General features: G+C 42.1%; 1 protein-coding gene across 2 annotated transcripts in view; it reads right to left on the minus strand.

Moving 5' to 3' along the window:
- SWAP70 (switching B cell complex subunit SWAP70) overlaps positions 1–21,202 on the minus strand; it is a 78,997-nt gene extending 57,795 nt beyond the window's left edge. For both annotated transcript variants that reach the window (XM_057553330.1, XM_057553329.1), the window contains exon 1: positions 21,016–21,202. In XM_057553330.1, the coding sequence (XP_057409313.1) occupies positions 21,016–21,114 (99 nt within the window). In that variant the 5' untranslated portion in view covers positions 21,115–21,202. The remainder of the gene's footprint in view (positions 1–21,015) is intronic.
- Between the last annotated feature and the right edge of the window lie 3,189 nt (positions 21,203–24,391).

Consider the following 24,391-nt stretch of genomic DNA (forward strand, 5'->3'; position numbering starts at 1 on the left):
GTCTTCTTCAAACAAAATAACAAACTGAATAATAGATAACTAGAAAAGTTTTGTAACTAAAAGAAAAAAAAAAGTGCCATCTTTTAAACTTTAAAAAAAATTTATCAGTAACTTTTTTAAAAGCCTAGACAGTATCTCAAGTTTTTTTTTTAAAGTAACATGTATTTAAAAAAACAAATTCTTGAAGGTCAGAATATAAACTAATAACAAGAAGTAAAATCTCCATAAGCTTAAACAGCAGTTTATGCTTTTTTAGAGTAGACTCACCTCATCCATTAGTTGGTTTTAGTCTCACCCCTGGAAAGTATATGGTATGGCTACTTTACAGATGAAGAGGCTGAGTGAGAGATAAGGAGATGTCCCCCAGATGACAGAGTTTTATGTGCCGTGAAACTAGGTCTAGAACCCAAACCTTATACTTTGGTGCCCTTTCCCTGCCCTGCCACATTCCCTCTCCTCCTGGAAAAACAGAGAGCCCTGACTATACAAAAGTGACATGCATGCTGTGGCCATGCATGTATGTTATTGCTAAGGTGCAGTGATGGACTGGTGCCCACCCGGTCAGTTCTCCAGCACCCAGCAACATGGCTGGAGCTATTCAGCGGAGCCAACTTAAATCCAGTGGTGAAGAACACATCCGTCTAGAAATCTGGGACCACTCTCTCTCTGGAAGCCCTCATCTCTCAGCACCCGCCTTTGGGGGAAACTGTTCCAAGAGGTACTAGCATCCTCTCCAGATGAGGAAGCTGGAAAACAGATGAGGACAAAAGCAATCAGGAGGAAATAGGACTACAAGTTCTTGATTTGTAAAAGGACTGCCCCTGAATCACTCTAATCAGTGTTTGCAAGTTTCTTGAGAAAGTTGAATTTACCCTACTTCAAATGCCTGCTCCTCCAAAGGCCATTCTTTCAACGCCCACATAATTGCTAAGCAACTTTGCTCTCAGGCCCCAATTTGAAGAATAAACTATTGTTACTACAATAAAAGATCCATATCCATGCCAGACCCTCATCTCTCCAGTTCCTTCATAGCTGTCTGCTAGTGCCTCTGCAGGGCCTCCGCTGACAAGAGATGACTAATTAACTGCTCGTGTGGTCTGTTCCTTTTCAGCAGTTTGCCATTTACCCTTTTTAAGCATTTTGCTCCAACTATCCTGAAACGATATCAAGGATGATGAATGACTAAACAGTATTTTAACACACATGAGTGCCTAATGCTTACCCTCCTCCCTCCCAAAGATGTAGAGATTACAAAGGTTCTCTGAAATGAGCCCCCCAGTCACAGACTGTTTCCCTTTACAGGATGTGCGCAATGGGCAAAATTCAACACTGAAAAAAAGGGGGGTAGGGATCGCTATTCCGACAAGCTTATCTGAACCGACACAATTACAGAACTATAATTCATAATGGGCAACCTTTTTTTTTAAATGTGAAAATTCCTGTCTGATTTATAAAATTTCAAGCTCATGGCGAATTACCAGAAAACTCTTCCTAACAGAATGACCAACTTCCTACCAGTGCTATGCCCTGCCTTAAGAGCATTGTCTTAATAGAAGTCCCGCCCCTTACCACAAGGACTCATTTTCCCTTTCCCGACAATATCTTTTCATCCTGCTTGTCACTGCTTAAGGCCTGCTTGCTTTCTGTTAAATTATCTTTTATCATACTCAGCCTCAGAAATCTCAGTCATCTTCTGACTCAGTCCCTGAATGCAATCAATCACCATCCTAGACACTTTTACCAAATTAATCTTCAAAGGCTGCTGACCTCACATTATCACCTTGTCTGAAAGTCATCAAAAGCCTATGGAAGTAAAAACCAAAGAGGTATCTGAGCTCTGCATTTAAGTCACTTGGCAAGCCAGCCCCACTTTACATTTCTAGCCTTATTTTTTCCCACCCCTCTGCACCAACTGTACAAATCTAGTCAAACAAGCTTACTCACAGCACCCCAAACAAACCCTGTATCACTCCCCTGCCCCCTCCAGGCCTCTGCTCTAATCACCCCTACACCTCCATTTCTACCTAACATAACTGCCATCCCTTTCTGAAGCCTCCACCACCCAAAATCAAGATGGTCTTCCCCACTCTGCATTTCCCAAGCACTATGTATTTCTTATCTTACACTACCACACATGATTTTCTCTCTCCCATAAGACTGGAAATTTCTGAAAGGCCCATGTCTCACCTACGCTTGCATCCCCACAGCACTTAACGTGCTACTCAGAATCCTGCAGACAGCTTTCAATAAATGCTGAACAAATTCTTTCTAAAAATCCTCTTTTCACAGTAAAACCATAATACTTTAACAATGACAATGCTCTTAGGAAATATCCTACCGCTATCTCCTTATTTCACTGATAAAAAGACTGAGGCCTGAGACTTGCCTAAGTCACAAACCGATTAGTAACAAATCAACAACAAGAACCCAGGTCTCCTAACTGCCTGTCCCACAATCGTGCCCTGTCCTGGAAACATTCTCTTTTGCCTAGTCACATCCTTCAAGACTGGGTTATTCTTCATAAGCTCTAGGAAACCTTCACCGCCCCCTCTGTCCACTGAACTCCTATTCAGCACTTACGTGAATTCTGTTTCACATACCAGTAATATCTCAAATACCTAACTGCAGCTCAGTAAGGGAGGAAACCCTGCCTAATGTTGTTCTTCCATATCCTTTACGGTGACCAGCAGAGGGTTAAGGGAGGACTCAGTGGGAGCATAACACTTATGGACACATTAAGGAAGGATGTCTAACTCAAAACCGTCTGTTGTGATGTGTCCACGGAACGTATACCATTGAACTACAGTATATGCCACTGGATTACATTCTAAATAGGCTACCTTTAATAAGTTATTTTGGATAATTCACTAAGTTAGCCCTCTTCAGAAAACAGAAAGAAAATACTGGTAAATTTGACCACATAAAAATTCTTAAATTTCCCTTTAAAAAGAGACACTATAAACAAACAAACAAAAAAGGCTAATAGCTCCAATATTCAAATTACTCCTAGAAATTATTAAATAAAAGGTGAACACCTAATTTTAAAAATGGACCACGGGGGCTTCCCTGGTGGCGCAGTGGTTGAGAATTTGCCTGCCAATGCAGGAGATACAGGTTCGAGCCCTGGTCTGGGAAGATCCCACATGCCGCGGAGCAGCTAGGCCCGTGAGCCACAATTGCTGAGCCTGCGCGTCTGGTGCCTGTGCTCCGCAACAAGAGGGGCCACGGTAGTGAGAGGCCCGCGCACCGCGATGAAGAGTGGCCCCCGCTTGCCGCAACTAGAGAAAGCCCTCGCACAGAAACGAAGACCCAACACAGCCATAAATAAATAAATAAATAAATAAAATTAAAAAAAAAAAAAAATGGACCATGGACACGAATAGAAAATTCACAAAAGAAGCTAATGACTAATAAGTATAGGAAATGATGCTTAACTTCGCTAGTGATCAACATAATGCAAACTAAAAGAGCTACTACTTTTTGCCTGAAAAACAACACCTGGTGTTTAAGCAGACACAGGGGAGTAAAAATTGCCGACACCCAACACTGGAGAAGGTATAGAGCAGGTTTTCTCTGTCGCTGCTGACATTTTAGGCCAGATAATTCTTTGCTGGGGAGCAGGGGGAGGTGTCCTATGCATTGTAGGAAGTTTAGCAGCATCCCTGGCTGAAAACATCAAAACATCTCGAATATCTGTGAATAGTAAAGTAGTTAAACAAAGCATAACTCATCAACACAGTGAAATAGCTCATAGCCATAAAGGATGATGGTGTCTGTATCTATGTGCACTGACATGGAAACATGACCCTAACACACTGTTTAAGAAAATAGGCTACAAAAGCATATGAAATAGGATCCTATTTATATAAAAGGATATATATGTATGAGTATATGCACATATGTGCATGCATGTGTATACATGTAGGAAGCAAGGGAGACAGAGGGAGAAAGAGGGAGGAAGGATGGTGAGAGAAAGATGTTAGAAAATCATTGCAAAGTTAACTGCATCTGCCTTTGGTGGTAGAATTTCAGGTACTTTTACCTTTGTCTCTATACTTTATTTTTTTTTAAAGATTTGTTTAATATTTATTTATTTTATTTATTTTTGGCTGCATCGGGTCTTAGCTGTGGCACGTGGGATCTTCATTGAGGCATGCGGGATCTTTTGTTGTGGTGCCCAGGCTTCTCTCTAGTTGTGGTGGTGGGTTTTCTCTTCTCTAGCTGTGGCACGCAGGCTCCAGGGCACCTGGGCTCTGTAGTTTGCGGCACGTAGGTTCTCTAGTTGAGGCACACGAGCTCAGCAGTTGTAGCACACAGGCTTAGTTGCCCCGCGGCATGTGGGATCATAGTTCCCTGACCAGGGATCAAACCCACGTCCCCTGCATTGTAAGGCGGATTCTCTACCACTGGACCACCAGGGAAGTCCCTGTCTCTATACTTTAAAACAGGGGTCCCCAACCCCCAGGCCATGGACCAGTACCAGTCCGCGGCCTGTTAGAAACCAGGCTGCACAGCAGGAGGTAAGCAGCAGGGGAGCAAGCAAAGCTTCATCTGTTGCTCCCCGTAGCTCCCTATCGCTCACATTACTGCCTGAACCATACCCTCCCCAACGCCCCCATTCCGTGGAAAAATTGGCTTCCATGAAACCGGTCCCTGGTGCCAAAAAGGTTGGGGACCTCTGCCTTAAAGTGTTGTTTGAATATTCTATGTTCTGCCTTTATAATCAGAAAAAGTGAAGCTTTTATATTTATGTAAAATTTTTAAATTAATTTTTTAAATTAATTTTATTAGTGCTCTCTATCTGGGGTTTCAGCTAGAGAGCACCAATAAAATTATAAAATATGAAGACATCATTGTAGGACTATAAAGTTGATGAAATTAACTCACTTGAGTCATTCACAAAGAACTATGCTTTGCCATGCCTCTTGAAGAAGTCACACTATGGGCAACAAAGTCTCCTGATCTGGGCAGCCTCCTTAGATTCCAGCCTCCCACTGGATCACAGCATAAACAAATGTCTTTAAGAAGATAAATCAGGGACTTCCCTGGTGGTCCAGTGGGTAAGATTCCACACTCCCAATGCAGAGGACCCGGGTTCTATCCCTGGCCAGGGAACTAGATCCCACATGCATGCCACAACTAAGATTTGCATGCCACAACTAAGGAGCCCACATGCCGCAACTAAGGAGCCCGCCTGCCACAACTAAGACCCAGAGCAACCAAAGAAATAAATAAATATTAAAAAAAAAAAAGGATCCTGCGTGCCACAACAAAGACCTAGAGCAGCCTAAATAAATAAATATTTTATTTAAAAAGGAAGATAAATCACGTATAAGAAGATTTAACTCCAGTAAGTTTCTGTTTCTATTTCTCCCACTACTCTGTAAGCTCCTTAAAGAGAAGATCTTTATTGTATCTATCCTGCAATATCAAAACCTAATAAAGTGCCAAGGGGAGAGTGCCTGATGTCAACAAATGTTTGCTAAATGAGTCCCATTTAAGAATTTTCTTTCTTTCTTTTTTTGTTTTTTTTTTTTGTTGCTGTTGTTTAGTTTCATTTAGTTTGCTTCTCTATCACCTTTATTTAGATGTGAGTCTTTCAATGTATTTCACTATACTACCAGTATATTCTTTCCAGGAAGAATTTTTGTTTAATTGGAATCTCTAATTCAGGTCATTTTTGAAGTAAAAAAATAATACCTCCATTAGTTATTAACACTACCAGAACTAGCAGGCAGTACTCATCTGACCTGAGATCTAGTAAAGCAGTCCAGTTTCTAAAAATTCCACTAAAGATTTTTTAGGAAAGGACTCAAGAGGAATTAACAGTGTATGAGAGAGAAGTCTATAGCAGAAGACAGAGAAATTAGGTAGTTCAATTTAGTACACTCTTCTCCAAGAGGAGATCTGAAGCCACAGTGTACACCCAAGGTGATGATAAAGATCACAAATCTGAGGTTTACCTCTGCTGCCCCATCCTCTGACCACTCTGTCCCCTTGTCCCCTTCTAGTCACTATAATATGGCTTCTTTCTATCCCTATCAATGTTATGAAATAGCTTTTTCAAAAAGATTCTGTGGTAGACACAGAGCTGCACCACTCAAGAAAGGAACTGCTGCCCAGCTACAAGGACTGTGGTTAGCTGAGAGCCTCTAGTTATTAGTACTTCCGGGGTCCACCTCAGCCAATGACTAAGCAAGCTGGTGACACCATTTCTGCCCAGGGTGGACGTCCTCTAACAGGCCATCTTTGCTCCAGAGCTCCTGCTTTTGTTAAGTCTGTATCATGACTGGACAGCTCCTTTTCCCAATCCTGTTTCCTCTCTTTTTTCCCATAAGCATTTCTTCCCAATAACCCTTTTGCACTCCCAGCTCTGTCTCAGCATCTGTTTCCTGGAGAACCCAACCTGGGATAGATACCTTCTAAACAATTCACTCTCCCAAGTCTCTGGCACTGGGCAGTCTGGATCATCCTCTCAAGACTTTTTTTGGTCCCATGATATACTATTTTCTAAATTTCTCAAAGAACTTACTCTATCTTGGTCTACCTTTATGGGGTCACCTCCCTTACCCTTCATTCTCCCAATCTGGACATTTCCCAAAGCCCAATTTTGAGCCCCAAGTTCTTAAAAAAGTGCTTCAATTCTGAAAACATTAAGTCACCTTAATGACTCTCAGATCCCTTTCTGGTCTTGACCTATCAACTGAGCTCTGGTTTATATCACTAAGATGAAAGATTTCTATGCTAAATTTGCCTCACATCCAAAAAATCCAAAGGAGAGTTCATTACCTTTCTCCCCAGAACAGGTTTCCCACCCTGATTCTAACTTTGGTACCACCATTCCCTTAACAACAAAACTATGGACTCTCCTATTCTTGTACTTTTTAAATTTATAGTTTGTCCTATTTCTGGATCCAATTCAGCCCCCTCGCCCAATGCCATTCCTCTCTCCACTGAGTGAGCTTCTCTGTTGGCTAACCAGAGAATGTGGGACTGGGGAAACAAGGGCTCCCTGCCCCCAGCAGCAGCTCCCATTCTCCGTTCTGAGGCCCTAACAAAGACCACTCACCAGGATAAGACTGTGGTAAACATATCGAGCTGACAAAGTTCAATTAGAAGGCTAAGCCTTGAAGATCTTGTCTGCTATTCCACATTTCGCAAATGAGGAAAATGAAGCCCAGCAAGGAGAAGAAACCTTCCAGGGTCACACAAATAACAGAGCAGAGACAAGTCTCCTGACTCCCTAACCAGTGTTCTCTCTCCTGACACTTTTTCCTGTGCCTCTGAGGGATTTACTTTCCAAATCTTTCATCACGGTTGTTCTTATAGAGGAGCTTCACACATTTCTTAAGGTCAGTGACAACTGTTCCTCTAGAAGCATTCTCTGACCTAACTCCTCCAATCCTCACCACAGGCTAGGTAGGTTCCCTTCCTCTGTGTTTCCCAGCACTATGTACTTTATATCATATTTGAAATGTTGGTTTGCTGATCTATATCACTCACAAGACTTCAAGCTCTATGAGGGTAGGAAGCATATCGGTTTTGATTCCCCTGCCACCTTCCCAGTCTAGCACGCATCAACTTTCACAGCAGTCCCCCACTTGGTCTCCCCATCTCCAGCCTCTCCCCTCATGTCAACACACCCACATTGTTAGAATAATCTCAAAACTCTATCTTTGTCATATATCTACCCAAAAAGTATTAATAACTTCCCCTCTTTACAGGATCAGTTCTAAACTACTCATTCTAACATAGTCAACAAATACATATTAATCATCTATTCTGTACAAGAATGAAACCGTCTAAAATGTAACCCCATCTTCCTTTAAATCCTAATTTTCCACCATGCCTCAAATTAAACACTACTCCACCCAGAGTATATCCTTACTGCTCACAAATACTCCAAGTTTTAGCTCCTGCTCTTATCCACAATGCCACCATCATACCTGTCATCTTTCTGTGACTATACTGGACAAGATTTGCCCCATTCCCTCCAGAAGCAGCTGACATTCCATCTCCTCCATGAAACGCTTCTTGTCTACAACTGTCTGCATCTTTTTTTTTTACAGATTTATTTTATTTATTTATTTATTTATTTTTTGGCTGAGTTGGGTCTTCGTTGCTGTGCGTGGGCTTTCTCTAGGTGCACGAGCAGGGGCTACTCTTCATTGCGGTGTGCGGGCTTCTCATTGTGGTGGCTTCTTTTGTTGCAGAGCACGGGCTCTAGGCGCGCGGGCTTCAGTAGTTGCAGCACGCAGGCTCAGTAGTTGTGGCACACAGGCTTAGTTGCTCCACGGCATGTGGGATCTTCCCAGACCAGGGCTCGAACCCATGTCCCTTGCGTTGGCAGGCAGATTCTTAACCACTGTGCCACCAGGGAAGCCCCTAAAACTGTCTGCATCTTTTTCTCTATTTCCTTTAAACTTCTACAGCAGCTCCATCTGACGGAAATATCATGCAAACTACATATGGAATTAAAAATGTTTAATAGCCACATTTTTAAAACACAAAAAGAAACAGGTAAAATTAATTTTACTAATGTATCCAAAATATTATAACTACAACATGTAATCAATATTTTTAAAAGAGATATCTTACGTTATTTTCTTGTACTAAGTCTCTGAAATCCTGTGTATATTTTATATTTACAGCACATCTCACTTCAGACTAGCTACTTTTTCTTTTTTTCTTTTTTTTTTTAAATATTTATTTATTTATTTATTTGGTTGCTCCAGGTCTTAGTTGCAGCAGGCGGGCGTTGCGGCATGCGAACTCTTAGTTGCAGCATGCACGTGGGATCTAGTTTCCTGACCAGGGATGGAACCCAAGCCCCCTGATTTGGGAGCACAAAGTCTTATCCACTGTGCCACCAGGGAAGTCCCATGGACTAGCTACTTTTCAGTGCTCAATAGCCAGATGTGGTTAACGGCTAATGTACTGGACAGCATGGCCTACAGACCTCATTTTCCACACTTTCTAGAACTTGCTTATACGTTATCTTGTTGTAGTCATTTCATGTATTATCTTCTTTACTAAACTGCACACTCCTCAAGGTAAGGGACAATGCTGTATATTTTTCACTTCCCCAGAGTACCTAGCAAAAGGTATAGACTAAAACCTTCAAATTTATATACTGTTTTGTAGATCAATTTTCTTCAACATCAGTGTTTGGTAAGAAACAGTTGGCTAGTAAATGTTCTGTTGTAACACATAGAGGTTGTGAGCTCCATCTATACAAGCAAGTATACTGTTAAAATGTCTTATTATCCCCATTTAACAGCGAGTCCTAAATACAACAAGCAAAGCAAATTCCCCAAAATCACCCCAGTGAAGAACTTCAGAATTCCAACCTAGTTCGATCTAACAGCCTGGTGTCCCATTATCTAACAGCATTTTCTCAAATCATCACTGAAGGAAGTCACTGAGAGTTAAGTCAGCTGCCTACCAGCTCCTGCTCTCAACTCCAATGTAACAGCATCTGCCTGAGACATACAACACCCTATGAACGAAAAGCACTGATGAGGAATGGACTGGGAGTTTGGGGTTGGTAGATGCAAACTATTACATTTAGAATAAATAAACAAGGTCCTAATGTATACCACATGTATAGCAATATCCTGTGATAAACCATAATGGAAAAGAATATAAAAAAAGAATATATATATGTGTATAACTGAGTCACTCTGCTGTAGAGCAGAGATTGGCAAAACACTGTAAATCAACTATACTTCAATTAAAAAAAGAAAAAGAACTGATGGAGATGTGCTGCCTGGTAATGCAGGTAGCGCTCCATCCTCCCAGAGGTGCCTACCCAGTGAAATATAATACCTTCGACATTGTCCATCTGACAGAACAACTTTTATCCTAACTGCTGTCACTTCTGGTTGGTAAGCCATTGTGGCTGTAAAGCTGAATATTCCTAAGGAAGCAAAGGGTAAAGAAGGCATAGAACCTTGAGACGAAAAAACTAGTTTTTCTGATATTGTAGAAATCTCTTCCTAACTGTAAGATCTCCTTATGTGAAATTTGACTATATGCAGATTTACTCCCAAATACCTTTCCACAATTAAAAATTAATTTCTGAAAACTGCAGTTTCAAGTAGACACAGATTTTGGGTTAAAAAAAAAAGGAATCTGAAGGTAGAATGAGAAGAAGGAAATAAAGCAGAAAGCAGAGCAGAAAAATAGATTTATGAAATGAAGCCTTGGGAAACATAAAGGAAGCTGAGGCAAAGACTAACTTAGACTTAGTTGCAGGATTTGGATTCCAATGTGTTAATAATCACTGAGGGGATTACAATAACCCTCCTGGGGGGCGGGGTGGGACGGGGAATGAGAGGGCAAACTGAATAAGTGAGAAAAGGTCATTCAAAGCCTCTTCCGTCTCTAGCTTCCAGTTACTATGCACCTCTGGGACTGCAGTAAGACCCCAAAGGAAATACAAAATGGGGACCAGGAAGATTAAGAGCCTCTGAGTCATAAGATTAGAAATGCACTGGCTATTAAGATGGAAGGCCACACACACAAAAGTGCCTCGTGGATTGAATATAATCCTCAATAAAGCAAAAGTTTACATATATTTCTAAAAAACAAAAACTTCCAGTCTATCTTACTGAAAAGTTTCTAGCAAGTAAGAAACGGAAAAAGGAAATAATCCAGAATCCATTATTACCATTTTAAGATTTTTAAATGTCTCTTACATGCTCTTTATTTGGAGAGCTGTCTTTACTGTTTCATTTTGGTGAGATACAAAAAATATTTACAAAGACTTTCACAGGCTCGCTCGTGAGTCATGCTCTGGTTCTCTAAATGGGTTTTTTTTTAAATTAGATTTTTAGAACAGAAACAACTTTAACCACAGGGGTTAACAGAAACATAACACTAAAGATTAGGGAGGGAATACTATACATGCCAAGTTCACAAGAATTAACCAAATCTTTTACATTGTGTTTCACACAATAAAAGCCCTTTACTGCAACTTGCTTCCTTTATATTTTCAACAGACCACTGGCCTGGCTCAATTACTTTTTTTTTTTTTTAAAGCTCAAATTTTTTTTTTTTTTTTTAACTTTGGGTTTATTTTTATTTATTTATTTATGGCTGTGTTGGGTCTTCGTTTCTGTGCGAGGGCTTTCTCTAGTTGCGGCAAGTGGGGGCCACTCTTCATCGTGGTGCGCGGGCCTCTCATCATCGCGGCCTCCCTTGTTGCGGAGCACAGGCTCCAGACACGCAGGCTCAGTAACTGGCTCATGGGCCTAGTTGCTCTGCGGCATGTGGGATCCTCCCAGACCAGGGCTCGAACCCGTGTCCCCTGCATTAGCAGGCAGATTCTCAACCACTGCGCCACCAGGGAAGCCTCAATTACTTTTGTAACTAGCCAGATTAAAAAATTTTGAAGCTAAATGCCTACATGGGAACAGAGCACATGACATTATTCACAAGATACGCAAATCAACTGCAGGGCAAAAATTAAAGAACATTTAGTTGAAAATCTATCATTGAGAAATGAATAAAGATTCAAACTACCCATGTTGTTCCTCAGTTTTTTTTCATTTACATCCTCACTAGTTGTGAGCTCTTTTACTTCAAAAGGGCACAATTTAAAACAAAACAAAACCCTGCATTTCTAAAAACAACAGGATAAGAGTGCAGAGCCAATAAGCTTACTCAAGACATTTCCAGCACTGACATGTAATTCACACTGCAACCATAACTGTAAAGTAAAATTATAACAGATGTTTGAAAACTATCACTAGATTTTGCTATATTTAAGAAAACAACACTAACTATAACAATAAGAGTACTAATTTTAAGATACTTTTTTATTGAAGTATAGTTGATTTACAATGTTCTGTTAGTTTCAGGTGTACAACAAAGTAATTCAGTTATATATATACAGATATATATTCTTTTTCAGGTTCTTTTCCCTTATAAGTTATTACAAAATGTTGAATATACTGTATATATTATGTATAGTAGTGTGCATATGTTAATCCCAACCTCCTAATTTATCCTTCCCTCCTCCTTTCCCTTTTGGTAACCACAAGTTTGTTTTCTATGTCTGTGAGTCTGTTTCTGTTTTGTAAATAAGTTCATTTGTTTTTTTTTTTAAGATTCCACATATAAGTGATATCATACGATATTTGTCTTTCTCTGTCTGGCTTACTTCATTTAGTATGATAATCTCTAGGTCCATCCATGTTGCTGCAAATGGCACTATTTCATTCTTTTTTATGGCTGAGTAATATTCCATTGTGTGTGTGTGTTTGTGTGTGTGTTATATATATATATATATATATATATATATATATATACACACACACTACATCTTCTTTATTCATTCATCAGTCAATGGACATTGTAAACAGTGCTGCAACAAACACTGGGATGCATGTACCTCTTTGAATTATAGTTTTCTCCAGATATATGCCCAGGAGTGAGATTGCTGGATCATATGGCAATTTTATTTTTAGTTTTTTAAGGAACCTCCATACTGTTCCCCAAGTGGCTGCACCAACTTACATTCTCATCAACAGTGTAGGAGAGTTCAATTTTAAGGTACATTTTGATTTCTGGAAGGAGTACAAAAAAAACTAGTAACAATGGTTACCTCAGGGGCAGGTAACTAGTGTGGGCCAGGGGTTGGAGGAAACTTACTTTTCACTTTTGTAAATGCCCTTTAGTACATTATGCATTTTATACCATATGTATATATGAACTATTCAAAAAGTTTCTTTTTGATGTACATTTGTTTAAATGATAGGCTTCATCTTTTCAACTTCTTGGCATTGCATGTATTTCTAAGTAACACTGGAGATTTAGTATCTTTCTGCAAGACCATCAAAATTCTAAATAATTTGAAAATAATTTTTAAACACCAATGGAGAAGAATGCTTCTCCTTCAAATAATATGTCCAATACCTATTTCCCTTATGACTTTTGCAAATTTACGTAACCTAAAAGTAACAATGTCTGTTTCAGATGGCATATTAATAAAGTTTACTAAAATATGGAATCCACACACAAATGTCCCTCACTAAAAAAAAAAAAAAAGACAAAAGAAGGGCACAAACATCAAAACCAAGGGAAAAATTGGTGAAAAAAAAGTTCAATAATGTTTACTCAGCCACCTACATGTATGGAGCACCTTCCTATAGATATAAAGAAAGGTTTCCATCAAAATCTCTCCCAGTAGTTTTTAACTGCATTCAAGATGAACATAGCCTTAAACTACACAGTTTTTTCTAAGGAAGGGCTATTAATGAATACAAGTATAAAAGCAAGTAAAGAATGTGTTTCTGAAGATTTCTCTTCCACCATAAGCCTATTGCTATCTACTTCAGCAGCTGAAAAGTAGATCTCTACACAATTAGAACAAGCTTAACTTAAAACAATAACTTAGTTTAGTATCCCTCTGTATTCCAGCCTGAAAAATAGTGACAGCAAATCAATGACAATTACAAAAATGAGTTGCGGGCTTCCCTGGTGGCACAGTGGTTAAGAATCCGCCTGCCAATGCAGGGGACACAGGTTCGAGCCCTGGCCCGGGAAGATCCCACATGCCATGGAGCAACTAAGCCCGTGCGCCACAACTGCTGAACCTGCGCTCTAGAACCCACATGCCGCAACTACTGAGCCCGCATGCCACAACTACTGAAGCCCGTGCGCCTAGAGCCTGTGCTCCACCATAAGAGAGGCCACCGCAATGAGAAGCCCGCGCACCTCAACAAAGAGTAGCCCCCGCTCGCTGCAACCAGAGAAAGCCTGCGCACAGCAATGAAAACCCAACACAGTCAAAAATAAAAATAAATAAAATAAATAAATTCATTAAAAAAAAAAATGAGTTGCCTTCTAAAAATCCAATTACAGATTAAGCTAATACAGCTGATGACTGCTATGGGGGTGCACGGGCTGACTGTGCCGGTGGAGACCTATACAGCTACAACTCAGGTAGGGAGCCAGAAATGCCACAACTGGAGCCAAAGAGACAGAGGTACCCTGGAGAGGGTGCACAAATTGCCAGGAGGAAGCTCAAGGAAATCACAGGGAATGTGGGAGGAAGAAGGAGAAAGAATCAAGGTAAGGAAAGTGAGGCAGAGTTGGTTCCGTATTTGTTGGAGGGCATGGAGGTGATAAGGGGTGTTCTTTAATGAAGATCAAGATATTGACCTGCAATGACCTCATGTCCAGCTGTTTTAACAAGAAACGTCACTGTGGCTAGAGGAGGGGTCCCCAACCCCCAGGCTGCAGACCAGTACCGGTCCGTGGCCTGTTAGGAACTGGCCGCACAGCAGGAAGTGAGTGGCAGGCGAGAGAAGCTTCATCTGCCATTCCCATCGCTCCCCACTGTTCGCATTACCACCTGAACCATCGCTCGCATTACCGCCTGAACCATCCCCCCCCACCGCCGCCGCCCTGTGGAAATACTGTCTTCCACAAAACCAGTCCCCACTGCCAAAAAGGTTGGGGACTGCTGGACTAGAGGACAACCCAACATCTGCTTCTATAGTAGCTTATGTAAGTCACAAGTAGTTTTTAAATTCTGTGTTCTGTATTTTTATCTTAATCATAAGTTTAATGAAAATCTATGTTTGCCTCAACAAATATGTTTTATTTTTTTATTTTTTTTTTTTAATATGTTTTATTTTTAATAAACTTTTTTCTTTTTGGCTGCGTTGGGCCTTCGTTGCTGCGCACGGGCTTTCTCTAGTTGTGGCGAGCGGGGGTTACTCTTTGTTGCAGTGTGCAGGCTTCTCGTTGCAGTGTGCAGGCTTCTCTTTGCAGTGGCTTCTCTTGATGCGGAGCATGGGCTCTAGGCGCACGGGCTTCAGTATTTGTGGCACGCGGGCTCAGTACTTGTGGCTCACGGGCTCTAGAGCACAGGCTCAGAAGTTGTGGCGCTCGGGCTTAGTTGCTCCGTGGCATGTGGGATCTTCCCAGGGATTGAACCCGTGTCCCCTGCATTGGCAGGCGGATTATTAACTACTGCACCACCAGGGAAGTCCCAACAAATATCTTTCTTATGTTAATTTTTTCCTTATATTTTAAGTTTCAAAATTTATAGAGACGGTAATTTTTGTTTTACTCAAAAATATGTTATTACTCTTCAATAAGTGGTGTTGGGAAAACTGGACAGCTACATGTAAAAGAATGAAATTAGAACACTCCCTAACACCATACACAAAAATAAACTCAAAATGGATCAAAGACCTAAATGTAAGGCCAGATATTATAAAACTCTTAGAGGAAAACAGGCAGAACACTCTATGACATAAATTACAGCAAGATCCTTTTTGACCCACCTCCTAGAGAAATGGAAATAAAAACAAAAATAAACAAATGGGACCTAATGAAAATTAAAAGCTTTTGCAAAGCAAAGGAAACCATAAACAAGACGAAAAGACAACCCTCAGAATGGGAGAAAATATTTGCAAATGAAGCAACTGACGAAGGCTTAATCTCCTTTAAGATGAGCTGCTCAATATCGAAACAAAAAAACAACCCAGGGGCTTCCCTGGTGGCGCAGTGGTTGAGAATCTGCCTGCTAATGCAGGGGACACGGGTTCGAGCCCTGGTCTGGGAAGATCCCACATGCCGCGGAGCAGCTGGGCCCGTGAGCCACAACTACTGAGCCTGCGCATCTGGAGCCTGTGCCCCGCAACGGGAGGGGCCGCAATAGTGAAAGGCCCGCGCACCGCGATGAAGAGCGGTCCCCACACCGCGATGAAGAGTGGCCCCCACTTGCCGCAACTAGAGAAAGCCCTCGCACGAACCGAAGACCCAACACAGCCAAAAATAAATAAATAAATAAATAAAGTAGCTATAAAATTAAAAAAAAAAAAAAAAAAAAAAAAAAACAACCCAATCCAAAAATGGGTGGAAGACCTAAACAGACATTTCTCCAAAGAAGATATACAGATTGCCAACAAACACATGAAAGGATGCTCAACATCTCTAATCATTAGAGAAATGCAAATCAAAACTACAATGAGGTATCACCTCATACCAGTCAGAATGGCCATCATCAAAAAATCTACAAACAATAAATGCTGGAGAAGGTGTGGAGAAAAGGAAACCCTCTTGCACTGTTGGTGGGAATGTAAATTGATACAGCCACTATGGAGAACAGTATGGAGGGTCCTTAAAAAACTAAAAATAGAACTACCATGCGACCCAGCAATCCCAGTACTGAGGATATGCCCTGAGAAAACCATAATTCAAAAAGAGTCATGTACCACAATGTTCATTGCAGCTCTATTTACAATAGCCAGGACATGGAAGCAACCTAAGTGTCCATCAACAGATGAATGGATAAAGAAGATGTGGCACATATATACAATGGAATATTACTCAGCCATAAAAAGGAACAAAATTGAGTTATTTGTAGTGAGGTGGATGGACCTAGAGACTGTCATACAGAGTAATACAGAAGTCATACAGAAGTAAGTCAGAAAGAGAAAAACAAATACCATAGGCTAACACATATATATAGAATCTAAAAAAAAGAAATGGTTCTGAAGAACCTAGGGGCAGGACAGGAATAAAGACGCAGACGTAGAGAATGGACTTGAGGACATGGGGAGGGGGAAGGGTAAGCTGGGACAAAGTGAGAGAGTGGCATGGACATATATACACTACCAAATGTAAAAGAGATAGCTAGTAGGAAGCAGCCACATAGCACAGGGGTATCAGCTCGGTGCTTTGTGACCACCTAGAGGGGTGGGATAGGGATGGTGGGAGGGAGATGCAAGAGGGAGGGGATATGGGGATATATGTATACATTTAGCTGATTCACTTTGTTATACAACAGAAACTAACATACCATTCTAAAGCAATTATACTCCAATAAAGATGTTTTTTAAAATGCTATTAGTTAATAATAAAATTTAGGTATAAAAAATAAGCTTTTTGGCTTGTGGTTGCCAAGTGGAAGGGGAGGTGAGAGAGGGATAGATTGGGGGTTTGGGATTAGCAGATGCAAACTATTATATATAGAATGGATAAACAACGAGGTCCTACTGTACAGCACAGGGAACTATATTCAATATCTTGTGATAAACCGTAATAGAAAAGAATATGAAAAAGAATGAATATATGTATAACTGAATCACTTTGCTATACAGCAGAAATTAACACAACACTCTAAATCAACTATACTTCAATAAAGTAAATTTTTAAAATTAAAAAAAAATTTTTTTTAAATAAGCTTTTTGGGGATTTCCCTGGCGGCACAATGGTTAAGAATCCGCCTGCCAATGCAGGGGACACGGGTTCGAGCCCTGGTCCGGGAAGATCCCACATGCCCTGTAACAACCAAGCCCGTGCGCCAAAACTACTGAGCCTGCGCTCTAGAGCCCGCAAGCCACAACTGCTGAAGCCCGTTGCGCCTAGAGCCCGTGCTCCACAACGAGAGAAGCCACCGCAATGAGACGCCCGCGCACTGCAAGGAAAACCCAACGCAGCCAAAAGAAAAATAGTAAGATTTTTGTACTAAACTGGGGGCCCTCAAGGAAAATATTTACTAATTATATCAGTGACCCAAACACATTTATCTAAATGAGTACTGTACTGCAAAGAAATCTCCTTAAAAGTCAAAAATAAATTTATTCCCAAGATGATGCCAATACTCCAAACTTTTCACAACTTCTCTTCACAAAAGAAGAAATAATGTAGTTTATGAGCTACGGCAGGGAAGAATCAATATCATAACTTTACAATCTCCAAAATATATGTACATAATAATAATAAATTAACTCTCAAAGATAACAGACGATGTTTTCCTTGAAAATCTCTTCTTCCTCAGCGCCAGTGTTGCCCCAAAGTGGTTCTTATATCCCATTTCTGGTCCCCTGGCTTCCATTCTTCCTCTCACCACCTACTCTAGCCATTCCCCAAGGCCACTGTTGAACCTCTTCTCTCCTTTTTCCAAGCTTCAACTACCAAGATCCTGTACCAACAGCCCCACACTTACCCAGGGACATCATCTCCAGCTAAACGTCCATCCATCAAAAACTCTTTCTTATACATACACACAAACACACTCATATCCTACACTCCAATCAAAATAAGTTACACAGAAGTCCCTATAAATGCCTGATTAATTCCTGTGGCCTGCAGTAGTTCACAGGGATCCCTTAGAGCTAAAAGCAGTCAATAGATACCCATTGAAAGAATGAGTGAATGAATGAATGAATAGGATGGGCTTAATCCTCCCCCCATTTCCACATAATCACATTCTAGCTTTCTTCAGAGGCAATTTCAAAGCTTTTTCATGAAGTAATTCCACCAGTAAAAAGTACTGGTCTCTTCCTCTAAAATCTCATGGGCTCTTATCTTCTATCACATTCAACATCTTCCTCTCCATAGTATTCCTGTACTTCTTATCTCTACCACCAGATCTTACATTTTTTAAGGATAGGGTAATTGTCTAAGTAATATAATCTATATATATATATACACAGAAAGACAGAGAGACTTCTCTAACGGTTGCCTATTCTTTTAGTTTGCCTACTAACATTTAAACTCTTTGAAGGCAAAAATTCGTATGTTTCTTTTTCCGCCACCTTCACTATCATATCACCCTTAGAATTAGGCACAGTATCTAACACATGAAGTGTCACCACTCACGTCAAAAACTGTGAAGGTAATTCAAAAAGACAAGTGTCAAAACTATTTTAGAATGCCCATACAGTTTTCCAAAGCGATAAATTTTAACCTCAATTTGGGTATGTAATTTTTAGTCTGCTATTTAATAAATCAATTGTATGATATTTCCTCCAAGGAGATATTAACTCTTAAGAGCCTAAAAATACTGATCTTTTTATGAAATTAGCATGGTACCTTACACAAAGTATATGCAAAAGGTTATTTATGAACAAATGAATGAATGAGCAAATTAAGGCAAAATCTCTATTCCTAGCCAATGGATCAATGAACCTCGAACTTTAGAGTCAAAACTCCAAAAAGGAGAGAACTAAATAGAAACTTTTTAATATTTCCAATTCCAGAAACACTGGCAAGATGAACAGAACTGAATCAATCCCAAAATCTCTCAGTTAAGCAGACAAAGAGACAAAATACAACTGCACATTTGCATTATCAACATCCTGTGGGTAAAAGCTCTGAACTAGGATTTAATACTTCCTGCCAAGCCTGCAGTCAAGAATCCTCTGGACACTTTTTCCATAAGCAGCCACAAAGACAATTTTGAATGGTGTACAACAAAAGTAATAGAAAATATTTCGTTAATGCCATCAATTGGAAGAGAAAAAATAGTGAAAACAAACAGAAACCAAATAGTAAAATGGTAACCCTAAATCGAACATCAATAATTAAATGTAATTGGTCTAAACACACCAATTAAAAGATTGTCAGAATGGATTAAAAAAAAACAAGACCCAACTACATGCCATCTATAAGAAACTCACTTTAAACATAGTGGTATAGGTAAATTAAAAGTAAAAAGAGTGAAGAGTAAAATGCAACTCTATTCATAATCACCAAAAATGGAAATAACACAAATGTTCTTCAAGGGTGAATGGATTAACTACGGTACATCCATACAATGGAATATTGCTTAGCAATAAAAAGAATTATTGATACACAACAACATAGGTGAATCTCTCAGGCATTATGCTGAGCAAAAGAAGTCACTGTCAAAAGGTTACATACTGTATGACTCCATTTTTATGACACTGTAGAAGAGACAAAACTATAGCAATTAAGAACAGATCATTGATTGCCAGCAGTTGAGGAAGAGGGGGGCAGCATGAGGGAATTTTGGGGGATGACGGAACTGATGGAACCCTGATTTTGGTAGTAGTTATACAAATCTATATATGTTAAAACTCAGAACCATCCACCAAAATAGTCAATTTTACTCTATGTTAATTTTAAAAATAAAGTCAAATAAAGATTAAATGGATGATCTCTATGAATTCTTCCAGACTATGACTTTATGAATGAGAAAAAAAGAAGAGGGTAAAAGGAAAACAGGCAGAATGCTAAGTCCTACTGGCATAAAAGCCACTAGTCATAAGAACCTCCTGATTACTGAACAAAGTATACAAAGCAAACTCAATCTTCAGAAATTCACTCCCAGAAGAGGCTAAGAAAACCAGACATTCAGATCCAAAATGTGTATATTTTTAAATGCCTATGAATGGCTCTTCTTGTCTGTTTCCATATTTTACACTTTCAAGAAGCTGCCAATTTCTCCTGGCTAAATGCCACTTACCCTGCTTGGGGTTACTCAATTTACAAGCATTCCTTTATTTATACCTTATACGCTCATTTAATGATGGGGTCTTTGGCAGTCACAATAAAGACTCTGCAAAAGCACTTGCTTTTGCAAAGTGCCAGATCAGAGCTCCTCACCCGGAAACTAAGGTCCCTGCGGGACACGGCACACCCTCGATTCGTTCCAGACCTGAGGACGCTAGGTCTTCCTCCCTAGTCGGAAAGGGTACCCCACCGCCAAAGCGCCCCAAAATTGGAGGCCGCTGCGGGCCGGGCTCTGGGGCACTTCTCCCTTCTCGGAACTGCCTGGTTGCCAGCTGGTCGTTGTGAGAACTGCCCCGGTGCGGAGCGTGCCCCTTAGAGGGCTCTGACCAGTCACCTTGGGCAAGTCCCTTCCTCTCCCAGAACGGGGAGGAAACTTTGGATAGGTTTCCTAAGGGAGCTTCCCACCGCACTCTCCGAGTCAAACTTTCTGGGCCTCCCGCGCCAACAGGGAGACCGGCTCGCCCTTCAGAGCCCCCAGCCGCGCCGTCCCTTGCTCACCAGGAGCCCTAAGGGAACTAACGCACCGGTCCGAGCGCGAGGCCCGAAAGTAAGAGGGAGGCGAAAAATGCCAAATCCCGGTCTCGGCTCCCTCCACCCCGAGCAGGCCGCTCGGCCGCATTCCGGTCCGCCATTCCCTAGGGTCACCGCCCGCCTGCCCGCTTCCACCCGGTGGTAGTAGAGCACGCGCCGGGGAGGGGCGAGTGCGGGCCCGGGGGAGGCGGGTGCGCCCACCTTGAGCTGGGACTTGGAGACCTTGCCGCTGTGGTCCAGGTCGAGCGCGGTGAAAGCATGCCAGATGGCCTTGAGCAGCTCGTCCTTCAAGCCCCCCATGGCCGCGGCCCTGATACCCCGGCTGCCGCGACTGTCCTGCCAGCCACTCGGCGCGTCTGACGCCCCTGGGCCTCTGCCGCCACCGCCCGCCGCGCTGTCACCTGACAGCGGCAGGCCCCGCCCCCGACAGGCCCCGCCCACTCGGCGCCCGCGGCGGACCGCGCTGTGCAGCGGGAGCGCTGGGTCGGGTGGTCCGCCTCTCCCTGCCTGTGGGGACGCCCGGCCGTCTTTCCCGGCTAGAACGGCAAGCGCCACCACGCATCCGCCTAGTGCTCCCAAGACCAGCTCGGGCCATTTTAGGTGCTCGCATGCCCCCCAAACAAGAGCCCCTATCCCGAGAAAAAATATGAGAGGCCGGCGTCCCACAGTGAGAAATGGAGCCCTGCTCCTGACCCGGGGACGGGGTTACTGTCTGAGGAGGCCAGACAAGATCCCCAAAAGTCCCCGGTCAGGGGCTCAAATGCTGGCACAGTACCTAGTGGGAGAGGAGGGGGAGGGGAAGCAGGGAAGGGCCTCGAGGGAAGTTGGTTCATGCATTTCCCAAACATCTCTTGATGCCTACTGTGTAGTGGTCTCCGGGGGCAAAGAGTTGAGGTTTAAGGTGGGTTTCGAAATCAGAGGGTCAGGCAACCTTTTCTAACTCTCAGCTGTTGAGGGACAGTTCACAATTTAGGAAGGGTTTGATGTGGGTAATGCTGCTGTTTCCTGATGTTTCTGTGCTTGCATAATAGGAGATCTGGAAGGACCCCAGCAAATCACTCCACCTATCTTACTAATCAGACTGGGTGGACCATTTAAAAGAACCTATCTATGCCCGGAAGAGCGTCCTCCGCATTGTAGATGTTCATTTGATATCTGTTAACAATGATCACTTGACCTCTTTGGGCTTCAAATGTTCCACGTATGAAATGAGCATGGTTGCTCCAGATGTTCTGGAAGGGTTCTCCTAGTGCTCACATCCTAAGATAATAAATATTGCTGGCTGACTCCAGTCTGATTAAGTCACCAGGCACAGTGCCTTGCATCTCCAATCCAAGACCAAATCTGGATAAAATGGAGAGAAAAACAAATACCAAGAGTTTTCAAAGGGAAACGGTTCTCAGATGAAGTTTGGTTTTGTTTTCCTCTTTTATGTTCCTAAATGCACATATATGAACTTTATTAAAAGGAAAAGGGCATCATAAGGAAGGGGGATTTGGAAAGAGCAGAAAAGGAAGGAGCAGCTTCAGTGAGCTTCAGGCCACAGGGAACTTGGTGGGGCAGAGGAAAGGATGGCCCAGTTGAAGGGAAGGGGCAAAAGCAGAGGGACTATCAGTCTCTCAGTGTGAGTGCCCTAGAGGCCCCACTTCTCCATTTGTCAGGACTTTTCTTGCTTTGCCAGAATCCAGTCTGTATCAATGATCTTCCCCAACTCCAGCTCAAGTCTGCCAGTCAACAAAAACACATGATTTAACCTCTAATTTCTTCATGCCAACTCAGCTTTCCCTAGGTAGTGACAAAAAAGAAACCCTCCTAATTCTCAAGGTTCAGATTAACCACTAGATGACACTCCTTCTCTCTCTGTATCTGGAAGCATCAAAAAGATATTTCAAGGGCTTCCCTGGTGGCGCAGTGGTTGAGAACCTGCCTGCTAATGCAGGAGACGCAGGTTCGGGCCCTGGCCTGGGAAGATCCCACGTGCCGCGGAGCGGCTGGGCCCGTGAGCCACAGTTGCTGAGCCTGCGCGTCTGGAGCCTGTGCTCCGCAGCGGGAGAGGCCGCGATGGTGAGAGGCCTGCGCAGCGCGATGAAGAGTGGCCCCCACTTGCCACAACCAGAGAAAGCCCTCGCACAGAAACGAAGACCCAACACAGCCAAAAATAAATAAATTAATTAATTAATTAAAAAAAAAAAAAAAAAAAAAGATATTTCAAAACTTTTGGGGGGGGGGATCACATGACCAGTACATTCTGAACTTTCAAATTCCTACTTCTTGGACTTCCCTGGTGGTGCAGTGGTTAAGAATCTGCCTGCCAATGCAGGGGACACGGGTTCGAGCCCTGGTCCGGGAAGATTCCACATGCCGCAGAGCAACTAAGCCCGTGTGCCACAACTACTGAGCCTGCACTCTAGAGCCCGCAAGCCACAGCTACTGAGCCCACGTGCCACAACTACTGAAGCCCACATGCCTAGAGCCTGTGCTCTGCAACAAGAGAAGCCACCGCAATGAGAAACCCGCACACTGCATTGAAGAGTAGCCCTTGCTCGCCGCAACTAGAGAAACGCCCGTGCACAGCAACAAAGACCCAGCGCAGCCAAAAATAAATAAATAAATAAATGTATATTAAAAAAAAAAATTCCTACTTCTTCCACAATCCCCACTCTCATAATCTGAACAAATTTTAAAGCAAAATGATGTCATGGAAGGAGCTGTGCTTTGGAACCTAACAGATTATATTAATTATCTACTGCTGTGTAACCAACTAACCCAAAATTTAGCAGCTTAAAACAATAATAAACATTATCTCATATTTTCTATGGGTCCAGAATTTAAAGGCCATTTAGCCATATAGTTCTGGCTTGAGGTCTCCTGAGAGGTTTCAGTCAGGATATGGGACTGTAGTCATCTGAAGGGGAGGCTGGTGCTGTAGAAGTTACTTGTACCATGGCTCACCCACATGGACTTGTTCACAAAAGGCCTCAGTTCCTCCCTGTATGGGTCCACCTACAGGCTACTTGAGTGTCCTTACAACATGTCAGCTGGCTTTTCCCAGAGCAGGTGGTCCAAGAAAGAGAAAGGTGGAAGCTGCAATGTCTTTTATGATCCTGCCTCAAAAGTCACTTATCATCATTTCTGCAATACTCTACTGATTACTCAGGTCAGACCTATTTAAGGTGGGAGGGGAAATACAAAAGAGCATGAGTATCAGAAGGCAAGAACCACTGGGACCCATCTTGGAAGCTGGCTACCACACAGATGTAGGGCAGAATCCAGACTCCACCATTTGCTTACCTATGAGCAAATATGAGTCTTCATTTCTTCATATGTAAAGTGGGAAGGCTAATATTTATCTTGCAAAACTGTGATGATGAGGCTTAAATGAGATACTAGTACATATGAGACACAGCATCCTGGTACCATGCAACTGTTGATATTTGGCTCATGTGGTGGTTTTGTGCTGTGTCAATTTAACTAAACTGAAATTTAGTCCCCCAAATTTCCCTTCCCAGTCTGGTTCCAAGATAGGATTGGTCACAAGAGAAATTTGTGTAAGATTTGAGAGGAGCAAGTGAAGCAG

This window comes from Balaenoptera acutorostrata, chromosome 9 (assembly GCF_949987535.1).
Source record: "Balaenoptera acutorostrata chromosome 9, mBalAcu1.1, whole genome shotgun sequence".
Lineage (NCBI taxonomy): Eukaryota > Metazoa > Chordata > Mammalia > Artiodactyla > Balaenopteridae > Balaenoptera > Balaenoptera acutorostrata.